General features: G+C 48.6%; 1 protein-coding gene across 5 annotated transcripts in view; it reads left to right on the forward strand.

The window, feature by feature from the left end:
• The window catches only part of MYO18A (myosin XVIIIA), a gene marked incomplete at its 3' end in the record, with an annotated part of 181,344 nt that overhangs the window by 130,970 nt on the left and 36,737 nt on the right, over positions 1–13,637 (forward strand). For all 5 annotated transcript variants that reach the window (XM_081337727.1, XM_081337728.1, XM_081337724.1 and 2 more), the window contains 3 exons: positions 1,739–1,939; positions 7,000–7,110; positions 13,506–13,610. In XM_081337727.1, the coding sequence (XP_081193853.1) occupies positions 1,739–1,939; positions 7,000–7,110; positions 13,506–13,610 (417 nt within the window). The remainder of the gene's footprint in view (positions 1–1,738; positions 1,940–6,999; positions 7,111–13,505; positions 13,611–13,637) is intronic.

The following is a 13,637-nucleotide window of genomic DNA, read 5'->3' on the forward strand; positions in this document are numbered from 1 at the left end:
TTTCTTTCTTTCTTTCTTTTCTTTCTTTCTTTCCCTTCCTTCCTCCCTCCCTCCCTCCCTTCACAAGAATAGCACTCTAAGTGTTTACAGAGTCGGTATCTTGTCCCCCCCAACAATCTGGGTCCTTATTTTACTGACCTCGCAAGGACGGAAGTCTGAGTCAACCTTGAGCCGGTCAGGATCGAACTTCCTGGCTGTGGGCAGAGTCAGTTTGCAATATTGCGTTCTAACCACTGCGCCACCAGGGCTTTTGGGGGGGATTTGGGGGCTCCTGGTGCTCTCAGCCGCCCGAAGTCCCTGTCTTCTTTGGAGCTTCTTGAGTGGCTACCCCAGGAAAGAGAGGGGGTCCCACCTGTTCTCCAAAGCCCCCGAAGGCCAGACAAGAAGCAACGGATGGAGACTCATGGAAGAGAGAAGCAACCTGGAACTAAGGAGGAATTTCCTGACTGGGAGAACAATTAACCAGTGGAACCTCCAGAGGTTGTGGGTGCTCCATCACTGGAGGCTTTTAAAGAAGAGACTGGACAGCCACTTGTCCAGAACGGCATAATCTCTTCTACTTTGAGCAGTGGGTTGGAATAGAGGACCTCTGAGGTCCCTTCCCACCCTGGCCTTCTGTATCCACTCCTCTTAAAGCATGCTGGCTGGGAAATTCTGGGAGCTGAAGTCAGAGGGAGATCCAAGCTGGAGTTAAGGAGGGATTTCCCGACCGTGAGGAAAATTAAACCGGTGGAACGGCTCGACTCCAGAGGTTGTGGGCGCTGCATCCCCGGAGGTCTTCAAGATGAGACTGTCTGGGATGGCATAATAAGGACTTGCCAGGGGCAACGGAGTCCAAGGTCCCTACCAGCCCTGTGAGGGAGGGAGGAAGGAGATGGAGGGAAGAACAAAGGAAGAGGAAGGAAGGGAAGAAGGAGATGAAGGGAGGGAAAAAGGAAGAATGGAAAAAGGGAAGGACGGAAAGAGGAGAGGGGGAAGGGAAGAAGGAGATGAAGAGAGGGAAGAAGAAAGGAAGAACGGAGGAAAGGAGGAGATGGAGGGAGGGAAAAAGGAAGAATGGAAAAAGGGAAGGAAGGGAAGAGGAGAGGGGGAAGGGAAGAAGGAGATGAAGGGAGGGAAGAAGAAGAGTGGAGAAAAGGAAGGAAGGGAAGAAGGAGATGGAGGGAGGGAAAAAAGAATGGAAAAAAGGAAGGAAGGAAAGAGGAGAGGGGGAAGGGAAGAAGGAGATGAAGGGAGGGAAGAAGAAAGGAAGAACGGAGAAAGGAAGGAAGGAAAGGAGGGAAGGAAGGAAGGAGATGGAGGGAAGAAGAAGAATGGAAAAAAGGAAGGGAGGGAAGTGGGAGGAAGGGAAGAAGGAGAAGAAGGGAGGGAAAAAGGAAGAACGGAGAAAAGATGAAGGAAGGAAAGGAGAGGGAGGGAGGGAAGAAGAGAGGGACGGAAGGAAGGAGATGGGAAGAATGGAAAAAAGGAAGGGAGGGAAGGGGGAAGAAGGAGAAGAAGGTAGGGAAAAAGAAAGGAATGGGAAAAAGGTGGAAGGAAAGGAGAGGGAGGGAGAGAAGGAAGGAAGAACGGAGAAAAGAGGAAGGGAGGGAGGACATGGGGTGGAAGCTCCTCAGAGATCTCTCTTGCCTCAGCCCCCCCGGGGGTTGGACTAGATGACCGGCAAGGTCCCTTCCAGCTCTCGCATTTTCTCATCTCTCCCTTTCCCCCCGCCAACGCCCTCTTCCCCCCCCCCCAGGACAAGGAGGCCCAGATCCTGACGGCCACGCAGAAGGCCCAGGCCCTGGAGGCCGAGCTGCAGGACCTCTCCAGCCAGGAGACGAAGGACGAAGCCTCCCTGGCCAAGGTCCGCAAGCAGCTGCGGGACCTGGAGGCCCAGGCCAAGGACCAGGAGGAGGAGCTGGATGAGCAGGCGGGCACCATCCAGGTGTTGGAGCAGGTGAGCCCAGGGCGGGGCGCCCAGCCCCTCCTCCTCCCCCCCTCCCTGCTGCCGCTCTGGCTGGGCCGGTTCCACGGCGGAGGAGGAGACGCCCGGCCCTCCTCTCCTCTCCTGCCCCAGAGAAGGAGACGCCACCGACGCCCCTTCTCACTCGCTCGGGGGTGTTGGGGTGCCCCGGAGGGGATGCGGGGCTGCCCTCCCACCGGCTCAGCCATGCAGGCTGCGGAAGCGGCGGCCGCAAGGCGGGTGAGTCAATGGCTGGGAAGGGGAATCTTGTTAGGGGTCCCCGGTGCTCTCTGAGCCGGGGTGGGTGGGGTGTGTGTGTGTGTGTGTGTGTGTGTGTGTCTTCTGGTAGACGTTTCAGGACTTAACTAGGGAACATCCTCAGGGCGAGAAGGGACGGGGGGGGGTTGCAGAGGAGGAGGAGGAGGAGGAAGAAGACGGGGGGGGGGGTCCTTGGTGCTCTCTGAGCTGGGTGGTTTTCCTGCAGACCTTTCATGACCCAACTAGGGAAGATGATCAGTGCTGGAGGGGAATTGCGGGGGGGGGGCTGCTTTCTGTTTATATACAAGTTGCTCGGTCAGTGTGTGTCAGAGTGTCTCTTTTTTTTTTCTTGGTGGCTTCTTCCTTAGGCTGAGATAGGTAGATAGATAAGAAAAGAAAAAAGGGAAGGAAGGAAGGAAGGAAGGAAGGAAGGAAGGAAGGAAGGAAGGAAGGAAGGAAGGAAGGAAGGAAGGACAGATATAAATAGAGACATAATGGATGGATGGATGGATGGATGGAAAGAAAAAGGGAAGGAAGGAAGGAAGGAAGGAAGGAAGGAAGGAAGGAAGGAAGGACGGACAGATATAAATAGAGACATAATGGATGGATGGATGGAAAGAAAAAGGGAAGGAAGGAAGGAAAGAAAGAAGGAAGGACAGATATTAATAGAGATAATAGACTGGATGGATGGATGGAAAGAAAGGGAAGGAAGGAAGGAAGGAAGGAAGGAAGGAAGGAAGGAAGGACAGATATAAATAGAGATAATCGACTGGATGGATGGATGGAAAGAAAGGGAAGAAAGGAAGGAAGGAAGGAAGGAAGGAAGGAAGGAAGGAAGGAAGGAAGGACAGATATAAATAGAGATAATCGACTGGATGGATGGATGGAAAGAAAAGGAAGGAAGGAAGGAAGGAAGGAAGGAAGGAAGGAAGGAAGGAAGGAAGGAGGAAGGAAGGAAGGAAGGAAGGAAGGAAGGACAGATATAAATAGATAATAGACAGGATGGATGGATGGATGGATGGATGGATGGAAAGAAGAAAGGGAAGGAAGGAAGGAAAGAAGGAAGGACAGATATAAATAGATAATAGACAGACATGATGGATGGATGAAAAGTGAAAGAAGAAGGAAGGAAGGACAGATATAAATAGATGCATAGAGATAATATAGATAGATGGACGGACGGACGGACGGACGGACAGACAGGCACCGACACAGAGACAGACAGACAAGAGACGCTGTGTGTAGATAGATCTGGAATCCTGGCTGCTCTCTGACGTTCCTTCTTTTCTCGCAGCCGTCTCGTGACCCAGCTAGGGAACGGCATCAGGGCTAGTGAGGGGGGGGGGCGTTTGCTCTGGGTTTATATCCCAGCTTGCCCCTCCGGGTTGCTGGGAGTGGTCGTGGGGCTCTTGGGCTGTTTGCGGGGCTGGCAGTTCCTTAATTGGGGTGTTGTTTACTTCCTGGCGGCCGGTCTGATGTTCATCTCGGAGTTAATGGCTGCTCCTCTGCGGAGAGACGCTTTGCTCTCTTGGCTCCCCTTTTCGGCTGGTGGATCGCCACGGGCGAGGAGGGATCACCCCCTCCGAGTCCATTGATCCAGTGGCTCTCTGGCCAGGCCCCCCCAGGCAGCCCCAGTCGGCTTCGTTTGTCCACCGGCAGCCGGTTCCGAACGTTGCCCGCCCCAGCGTGGAGGGGTGGAAGCCGCAGCCGCCCGCCGGTTCGTCGAGGAAGGGGCTTGAGGCAGTGACCCGGATGGGGGGGTGGGGGGGCTGGGGGTGCCAGGGGGGCCTTTTGGAAGAGGCTTCTGCAATCAGCAAAGATGCCCGGAGCTGTCGGGGCGACCTGGTTGACGGAGGAGTGAACGGCACGGCTCTTCTGGAGAAGGGAAGCCGAGGAGAGGGCCCAGCCGGGCAGCTTCCTGGCGGCACCCGGGTCTCCTGAAGGGCGGCGGGGCTGTTGCTGGGGTTACTTCGTTTATTCGCTGTCTGTCTGTCTGCCCACCTGTCCATCATTGGTCTGCCTGCTCCATCCGTCCATCCATCCATTTCTCATCTATCTCTATATCTGCCTGTCTGTCTGTCTCCATCCATCTATATCTTTCGATTGATCTATCATTTATCTCATTTGTCTATCATCTGTCTCTATATAGCTGTACATAGGTCATCTATCCACCCACCCACCCACCCACCTACCTGTCTTCTATTATCTCTTCATCCATCCATCCATCCACCTACCTACCAATCTATCATCTTTTTATCCATCCATCCATCCATCTAGCTATCTACAATTGTCGATGTCAAGTCTCCGACGTATGGACAATCTGTTTATCCATCCATCCATCCATCCACCTATCCATCCATCCATCCACCTATCCACCCACCCACCTACCTCTTCTATCATCTTTTTATCCATCCATCCATCCATCCATCCACCTACCTATCTACCTACCTACCTACCTATCTACCTTCTATCATCTATTTATCCCTCCCTCCATCCATCTACCTGTCTACAATTATCTATTTATCCATCCATCCACCCACCCACCTACCTACCTTTTATTATCTATTTATCCATCCACCCACCCACCCACTCACCTACCTACCTACCTACCTATCTTCTATCATCTTTTTATCTATTCATCCATCCATCCATCCACCTACCTACCTAGCTACTTACCTACCTTATCTTCTGCCGTCTGTTTATCCATATATCCATCCATAAATCCATCCACCCACCTAATTTAGAGACCACCCATCTAACTCATAGAGCGACCGGGCAGTCAGCATTCATTATCCTCGTGAATATGTCCTCTTTCTGCCCACTTTCTCCTCCATCCTCCAGAAGGGGGTCAGGAGGCTCAGTGGCCACAGCTGATGGAGGGGTTGTGTGTGCTCCAACTGTCTTTAGGCCTTGCCACAGCATTTGTCTGGAAACCCACCCACCCACAATTTGGCTTGAGGTTTGGAAGCTAAAAAGAGGGAGATCTTGGCAAAAGGAAAGGATAAGGCATATACATTTGATACATGGATGGATGGATGGATGGATGGATGGATGGATGGTTGCAGAGAGAGAGAGAGAGAGAGAGAGAGAAAGGAAGGAAGGAAGGAAGGAAGGAAGGAAGGAAGGAAAGAGAAAAAGAAAGAAAAGAAAGATGAGGCATGACGGATAACGGATAATAGGTAACAGATAACTGATAATAGATAATCAATATAGATGGGTTGGATGGAGATTGGATGGTTGCATAGATAGAGAGAGAGAAAGAAAGAAAGAAAAGAAAAAAAGAAAAAGATAGATGAGGCATGACGGATAACGGATAATAGGTAACAGATAACTGATAATAGATAATCAATATAGATGGGTTGGATGGAGATTGGATGGTTGCATAGATAGAGAGAGAGAAAGAAAGAAAGAGAAAGAAAGAAAGAAAAGAAAGAAAAGAAAAAAAGAAAAAGATAGATGAGGCATGACGGATAATGGATAATAGGTAATAACTGATAATAGATAATATAGATGGGATATGGATGGAGATTGGATGGTTGCATAGATAGAGAGAGAGAGAGAAACAACGAAAGAAAGAAAAAGAGAAAGAAAGATAAATAGATGAGGCATGATGGATAATAGATAACAGATAACTGATAATAGATAATCAATATAGATGGGTTGGATGGAGATTGGATGGTTGCAGAGAGAGAGAGAGAGAGAGAGAGAGAAAGAAAGAAAGAAAGAGAAAGAAAGAAAGAAAGAGAGAGAGAGAGAAAGAAAGAGAAAGAAAGAAAGAGAAAGAGAAAGAAAAAGAAAGAAAGAAAGAAAGAAAGAAAAGAAAGAGAGAAAGAAGAAAGAAAGAAAGAGAAAGAAAGAAAGAAAGAAATAGATGAGGCATGACGGATAATAGGTAACAGATAACTGATAATAGATAATCAGTATAGATGGGATGGATGGATGGTTGGTGCGATGGAAGGAAAGAGGGATGGAGGGACAGTGGGGCAGACAGACAAATAGATAGATAAATAAAATAGAGATTTGAGGGTTGTTTTGTGTAGTTGTCTGCTTTGTTGGGATGGGAAATTGGCAAAACCTTTGAAGTTTCTCCAGGGCCGCCACCTTTTTATCTATCACTCCTTCCGTCTGGGGAGAAAGAGATGAAAGTGAAACCTGGGGGTCCCTCCTCCCTCAGGACCCCCTCATCTTCCAAAACATGGGGGGCTTTACGTTAGACTCAACAAGCCCAGGAGAGGGTCAGTTCCACTCCTAAACCAGGAGTCTCCAAATTTGGCCACTTTAGGACGGGTGGACTTCAATTCCCAGAATTCCTCAGCCAGCATGGCTGGCTGGGAAATTCTGGGACTTGAAGTCCACCCATCTTAAAGTGGCCAAGGTTGGATGGCTGAGGCGTTCTGGGAGTTGAAGTCCACCCGTCTTAAAGTGGCCAAGGTTGGATGGCTGAGGGATTCTGGGAGTTGAAGTCCACCCTTCTTAAAGTGGGCAAGGTTGGATGGCTGAGGCGTTCTGGGAGTTGAAGTCCACCCTTCTTAAAGTGGCCAAGGTTGGATGGCTGAGGCATTGTGGGAGTTGAAGTCCACCCGTCTTAAAGTGACCAATGTTGGATGGCTGAGGCATTCTGGGAGTTGAAGTCCCCCCATCTTAAAGTGGCCAAGGTTGGATGGCTGAGGCGTTCTGGGAGTTGAAGTCCACCCGTCTTAAAGTGAGCAAGGTTGGAGAGTCCTAGACCCTTGGATACACCCTTCCCCCCTGCACCCTTTGAGGGGCCCCCCTCTCACCAACTCTTCCTCCACCAGGCCAAACTCCGACTGGAGATGGAGATGGAGAGGCTGCGACAGACGCACTCCAAGGAGGTGGAGAGCCGCGATGAGGAAGTGGAGGAGGTGCGGCAGTCGTGCCAGAAGAAGGTGAGCCGGGCGGCCGGATGTGGTGGGTGGTTCTCTGGTAGTGCCCTCCAGAGTCAGAAGCATCCTGGTTTGTCAAGCTTTGCTTGTGCGCATCCCTATCGTGGTGGGGAGCCTAGAAGTTACAGTAGGCTGTCAACCTGGGTCATTTTCCGATGGGTGGACTTCAACTCCCAGAATTCCCCAGCCAGCTGGCTGGGGAATTCTGGGAGTTGAAGTCCACCATGGGAAAGTATCCCAGGATGGCATCCACCAAGGTAGCAATTTCCAGTTTTCAGGATGGGAGAAGAGCCAAGGCGTGGGCAGCACCAACCAGAAGGGCAGAGGGACACATCCTGCTTGCCCCTTCCGGCTTCCTTCAGCCAACTTCAGGTGCTTCGTAGGCCTCACTCGGCCTTCAGAATAGTTTTGCAAAGTGGGAAATTGATACTTCAGACCTCCAGGGATCAGGGATTTACGTTATTTTGTTTTTCATTTTATTTTATTTTTTATTTCATTTATTTTATTTTATTTATTTTATTATTTTATTTTATTTTATTATTTTTTTATTTTATTTTATTTTATTTTATTTTATTATTTTATTTTATTTTATTTTATTATTTTATTTTACTTTACTTTACTTTACTTTACTTTACTTTATTATTTTATTTAGGGCTTCCTGCCTGAGCAGGGGGTTGGACTAGATGACCTCCAAGGTCCCTCCCAACTTTATTTTTACTTTACTTTACTATTATTTATTTAGGGTTTCCTGCCTGAGCAGGGGGTTAGACTAGACCAGGGGTCAGCAACCTGAAACAGTGAAAGAGCCACTCGGAACCGGTTCCCTCACAAAAGGAAAAACTGGGAGCCGCAAAAAAATGTGTGCGCATGCGCGTACATGCGCACATGTGCAGAACAGGGTTTGACTAAAGAGTGGAGCCAAGGCGAGATATGCACCTACCCTGCATATTTGAATTGATTGGTTGAACTTTTTTAGTCCCACCTTTTTTTTTTGAAGTACACATAGCAGAGGACTGGGAGCTGTGGACTAGACGACCTACAAGGTCCCTTCCAATTTTATTTTTACTTTACTTTACTATTTTATTTTATTTTATTTATTTTGTTTTATTTTATTATTTTATTTTATTTTATTATTTTATTTTATTTATTTTATTTTATTTTATTATTTTATTTTATTTTATTATTTTATTTTATTTTATTATTTTATTTTTTATTTTATTTTATTTTATTATTTTATTTTATTTTATTATTTTATTTTATTTTATTTTATTTTATTTTATTATTTTATTTTATTTTATTATTTTATTATTTTATTTTATTTTATTTTATATAGGGTTTCCTCCCTGAGCAGGGGGTTGGACTAGATGACCTCCAAGGTCCCTTCCAACTTTATTTTTATTTTATTTTATTTTATTTTATTTTATTTTGGGTTCCCTGCCTGAGCAGGCAGTTGGACTAAATGACCTCCAAGATCCCTTCCAACTTTATTTTTATTTTACTTTACACTTTATTTTATTCTATTTTATTATTTATTTTATTATTTTATTTTATTTAGGGTTTCCTGCCTGAGCAGGGGGTTGCACTACTAGATGACCTCCAAGGTGCCTTCCAACTTTATTATTATTTTATTTATTTTATTTTATACTTATTTTAAATTTATTTTATTTTATTTTATTTATTATTAGGTCGTATTGTTAGGTCATGTTATTAGGGCCTGACTCGCATAATAAGCAGGGGGAATTCCGCTCCCTACCGCGGCTGTCACTCACAGGCTCCTTGTACCTCTGGAGGAGCTACTTGGGGAGTTACTCAAGGACAGACAGGAAGGAAATTTTGCAAGCTGCAGCCAGTCACTCCCTGGTGACATTGATCTCATCCTGGGCGAGGCAGGAAAATTCCCTGCGTGACACCAAAAGCCTGTCCTTCCTGCAGGCCGGGAAGGCGTGCCGGATCAAGGCCCTGCACCAAACAAGCAGCAGAAGTGTTGGGTGCTCCGTCCCTGGGCATCTAGTCGTCCTCAACTTACGACGGTTGCTTAGTGACCGAAGCGACAAACGGCACTGAAATGAATGACTTCTATTGTTTCACACTTAGGACCATTGCAGCATACTTTAGGATGCTTCTCAACTGGCTCACGTTTACGACGGTCGCAGTGTCCCGAGGTCACGCCGTCCCCTTTTTACGGCCTCGACGGCACTGAGTGACTTACGACCGCTCTTCGCACTTAACGATCCACAGGGTCACCTGATCCAAAATTAGAGGCGTGGCAACCGACTCGTATTTACGACGGTCGCAGTGTCCCTGGGATCGGTGTGTGTGTGTGTGTGTGTGTGTGTGTGTGTGTGTGTCACGTGATTCCCCTTTTGCGACCTTCTGACAAGCAAAGTCCATGTGGGAAGCCGGATTCACTTAACGGCCGCGTCACTAATTGAACAACAGTGATTCGCTTAAGGGCGGTGGCTGGAAAGGTCGTAAAGTGAGGCAATACTTAACAAATGTCTCGCTTAGCAACATAAATTTTGGGCCCAATTGGGCCCATAAATCGAGAACTGTCTACATAGGGTAAGGCTGTCCAAACGTGGGCATTTTAAGACTCGTGGACTTCAACTCCTAGAATTTCCCAGCCAGCATAGCTGGCTGGGGAATTCTGCGAGTTGAAGTCCACGAGTCTTAAAGTTCCATGATAGGGTACCCTTGGTATAGGACAGGGGTCTTCAAACTTGGCCCTTTTATGACTTGTGGACTTCAACTCCCAGAATTCCTCAGCCAGGCATGCTGGCTGAGGAATTCTGGGAGTTGAAGTCCGCAAGTCATAAAAGGCACGCTGGCTGAGGAATTCTGGGAGTTGAAGTCCTCAAGTCATAAAAAGGCACGCTGGCTGAGGAATTCTGGGAGCTGAAGTCCGCAAGTCATAAAAGGCACGCTGGTGAGGAATTCTGGGAGCTGAAGTCCGCAAGTCATGAAAGGCACGCTGGCTGAGGAATTCTGGGAGCTGAAGTCCGCAAGTCATGAAAGGCACGCTGGCTGAGGAATTCTGGGAGCTGAAGTCCGCAAGTCATAAAAGGCACGCTGGCTGAGGAATTCTGGGAGTTGAAGTCCGCAAGTCATAAAAGGCACGCTGGCTGAGGAATTCTGGGAGTTGAAGTCCGCAAGTCATAAAAGGCACGCTGGCTGAGGAATTCTGGGAGTTGAAGTCCGCAAGTCATAAAAAGGCACGCTGGCTGAGGAATTCTGGGAGCTGAAGTCCGTAAGTCATAAAAGGCACGCTGGCTGAGGAATTCTGGGAGCTGAAGTCCGCAAGTCATGAAAGGCACACTGGCTGAGGAATTCTGGGAGCTGAAGTCCGCAAGTCATAAAAGGCACGCTGGCTGAGGAATTCTGGGAGCTGAAGTCCGCAAGTCATAAAAGGCACGCTGGCTGAGGAATTCTGGGAGCTGAAGTCCGCAAGTCATAAAAAGGCACGCTGGCTGAGGAATTCTGGGAGTTGAAGTCCACAAGTCATCAAAGGGCCAAGTTGGAAGACCCTTGGTATATAGGCTCTCCTGCTCAAGCAAGGGGCTGGACTAGAAGACCTCTGAGATCCCTTCCAACTCTGTTATTCTATGTTCTACGAAAGAAGAAAGGCTGCAAGGCAAACCAGGATCAAAACTAGCCAGCCACAAGCCTTGTGATGCCGAAGTGCACATCTCTGCTACAAAAGGGGGGGGGGTGTCCCCATCTCCCCGACACGGAGGGTCTTCAGGGGAAGAAAAGCATCTGGGAGCACTCCTTGAGAAATGAAAGTTTATTGGACCTGGTGGGGAGAGGGCCCAAGGGGGCGGGGGGGGGGGGCGGTGTTTTTAACCGGCTTGTTCGCAACAAACCCAGGATAAACCTCTTTTATTCCAAAAGCTGGTTTAGCTGTGGGAGAGTATTTCCAAAGCAACGTTAGCTTCTGTTTGTTGAAGGATCGGAAGACGTCTTGCCTTTTTTTCCCCCCTCGGTAAAAGGCAAATTTGCTTTGCAGTTTTAAGTTAGATTAATTAATTGGTTGATACACATATGATTAGCTTAATTAAAATGTTCTCTAATCAGCTGACAGCCTGAGAATAATGTCTTTATTGCTTAGCCACGTGGTGCCTTCCTTTCAGGGGAAACGTGACAAGAGGGATTAATGCTCTCCAGGTTGGGACTTCCTGCTGGCAATTCTTTCCCTTCCTGTTTGTTTTTTAATGTTCCGATTTGGGAATTGGGGAAATAAAACAGGACTGGGGGGGCCAGTTAAAAAAAAAAGCTAAGGAAAGCGGGAATAAAAGAAAATGGGGTGCTTCGAATAGGATGGGTCAAAACACACAGTTACCCCTGATTTAATCCAGGAACAGTTTGGTCTAGTGATGAAGGCGCCTGGCTAGAAACCAGGAGAGGGTGAGTTCTAGTTCTCCCTTAGGGGTGGAAGCCCTAAGGTTGACTTTGGGCTAATCACCAGAGGATCTGACTTCTAGTCCCGCCTTAGGCACGAAAGCTGGCTGGTTGACTTTGGGCCAATCACCAGGAGACGGTGAGTTCTAGTCCCACCTTGGGCAAGAAAGCCAGATGGTTGACTTTGGGCCAATCACCAGGAGACGGTGAGTTCTAGTTCCCCATTAAGTACAAAAGCCGGCTTGGTGACTTTGGGCCAATCACCAGGAGACGGTGAGTTCTAGTTCCTCCTTAGGTACAAAAGCTGCCTGGGTGACTTTGGGCCAATCACCAGGAGGCTGTGAGTTCTAGTCCTGCGTTAGGCACAAAAGCTGGCTTGGTGACTTTGGGCCAATCACCAGGAGACGGTGAGTTCTAGTTCCTCCTTAGGTACAAAAGCTGCCTGGGTGACTTTGGGCCAATCACCAGGAGGCTGTGAGTTCTAGTCCTGTGTTAGGCACAAAAGCTGGCTTGGTGACTTTGGGCCAATCACCAGGAGACGGTGAGTTCTAGTTCCTCCTTAGGTACAAAAGCTGCCTGGGTGACTTTGGGCCAATCACCAGGAGGCTGTGAGTTCTAGTCCTGCCTTAGGCACAAAAGCTGGGTGGGTGACTTTGGGCCAATCACCAGGAGGCGTGTGAGTTCAAGTCCCGCCTTAGGCAGCAAAGCCACCTGGTTGTCTTTGGGCCGGTTCCTCTTTCTGGACCTAACCTACCTTACAGGGTTGTTGTTAAGAGGAAAACAGGAGGAAGCGGGAGCACTGTGGATGTTCACTGCCTTGAGTTACTTATAAAAACCGCCCAGAGTCCTTCCCGGTGGGAAGATGGGCAGTCTAGAAACAGGAAATGCAAAGAAATAAAATTAAAGGTGAGGAAAATAAATAAATAAGAGTCCTTCTCCGGAGCTTGTGAAGCATGGAGGGAGAAGATCCAGACTATAGACCAGGGGTTTCTGGGAGTTGAAGTCCACAAGTCATCAAAGGGGGTTGGACTAGATGACCTCCAAGCTCCCTTCCAACATCATCATCATCATCATTATTATTATTATTATTATTATTATTATTATTATTATTATTATTATTATTATTATTATTATTATTATTAGTTTGAAGACCCGTGCTATAGACGGAGTGTTTTTTTTCTTCCTCTTGATAGGTGTTTGCCCGCTTAAATTTATTCAGGCTTATTTATTTATCCATTACATTTATATGCTGCTTGAGTCCAGCGCTACGGGACGACAGCCCTGGACAGAATCCCCCCCCCGGCCCATAAAACCGTAACGCAGCAAAAAAACACAACAACAACATAACAATTCAACATCAAATATTGAAAACCACCCTGGCGAAAGAGCCCCCCCGGATCAATCTGAACGGAAGCAAAGCCTCACCGGGATCAAATCCTTATCAAAAATTCAAACCGCCGGCACCGGCAAGGTGGCCGCCAGACACACACACACACACACACACACACGTTCCTCCGGAGAGCCATTTGGATTTTGCAGCTTGCCAGAAATGACATCTGGGGTGTGTCATTTGGTGGGCGGATAATCACACACCTTCTGATGGGGGTGCCCCGGAATCCCTGCTGGGGGGTGGGGTGGGCTTTTCCCAAAGGATGCTGTTTGGGAAGCCATCGGGTTTTGGCGCGCCCCCCCCTCTGAGCTCGTCCCATCGTCCACATCCCCTTGCCAGACCCTTCCATCTGGCGCCCTCTTTCTACCTCGCTCAGGTGATGTGGCCGTTCCCCTCCCCCCCCTCCCTCCTCCTTCCCGCTTTCTCAGGTGACACCCGCCCACCCACACCCACACAGGTGTGTGTAGATCTGGGCTCCGACAGGTGCGCCTCTAGAAAAGGCGTCCCTCCACTCCAGCCAAGGCAGGCTGGCTGCGGGGGGGGGGGGTGCGGCCAGAGACCGCCCGCCGGGCGTAGCCTATCCTGACCTGCCCCTCTTTCCTCCCCACAGCTGAAACAGCTGGAGCTGCAGCTGGAAGAGGCCTACGAGGAGAAGCAGAAGGTGCTGCGGGAGAAGAGAGAGCTGGAGACCAAGCTGGTGGCCGTCAGCGACCAGGTACCCCCTTGTCCGAGGCGAAGAGCG

Source organism: Vipera berus (genome assembly GCF_964194415.1).
Source record: "Vipera berus genome assembly, chromosome: 1".
In the NCBI taxonomy this organism is placed as follows: domain Eukaryota; kingdom Metazoa; phylum Chordata; class Lepidosauria; order Squamata; family Viperidae; genus Vipera; species Vipera berus.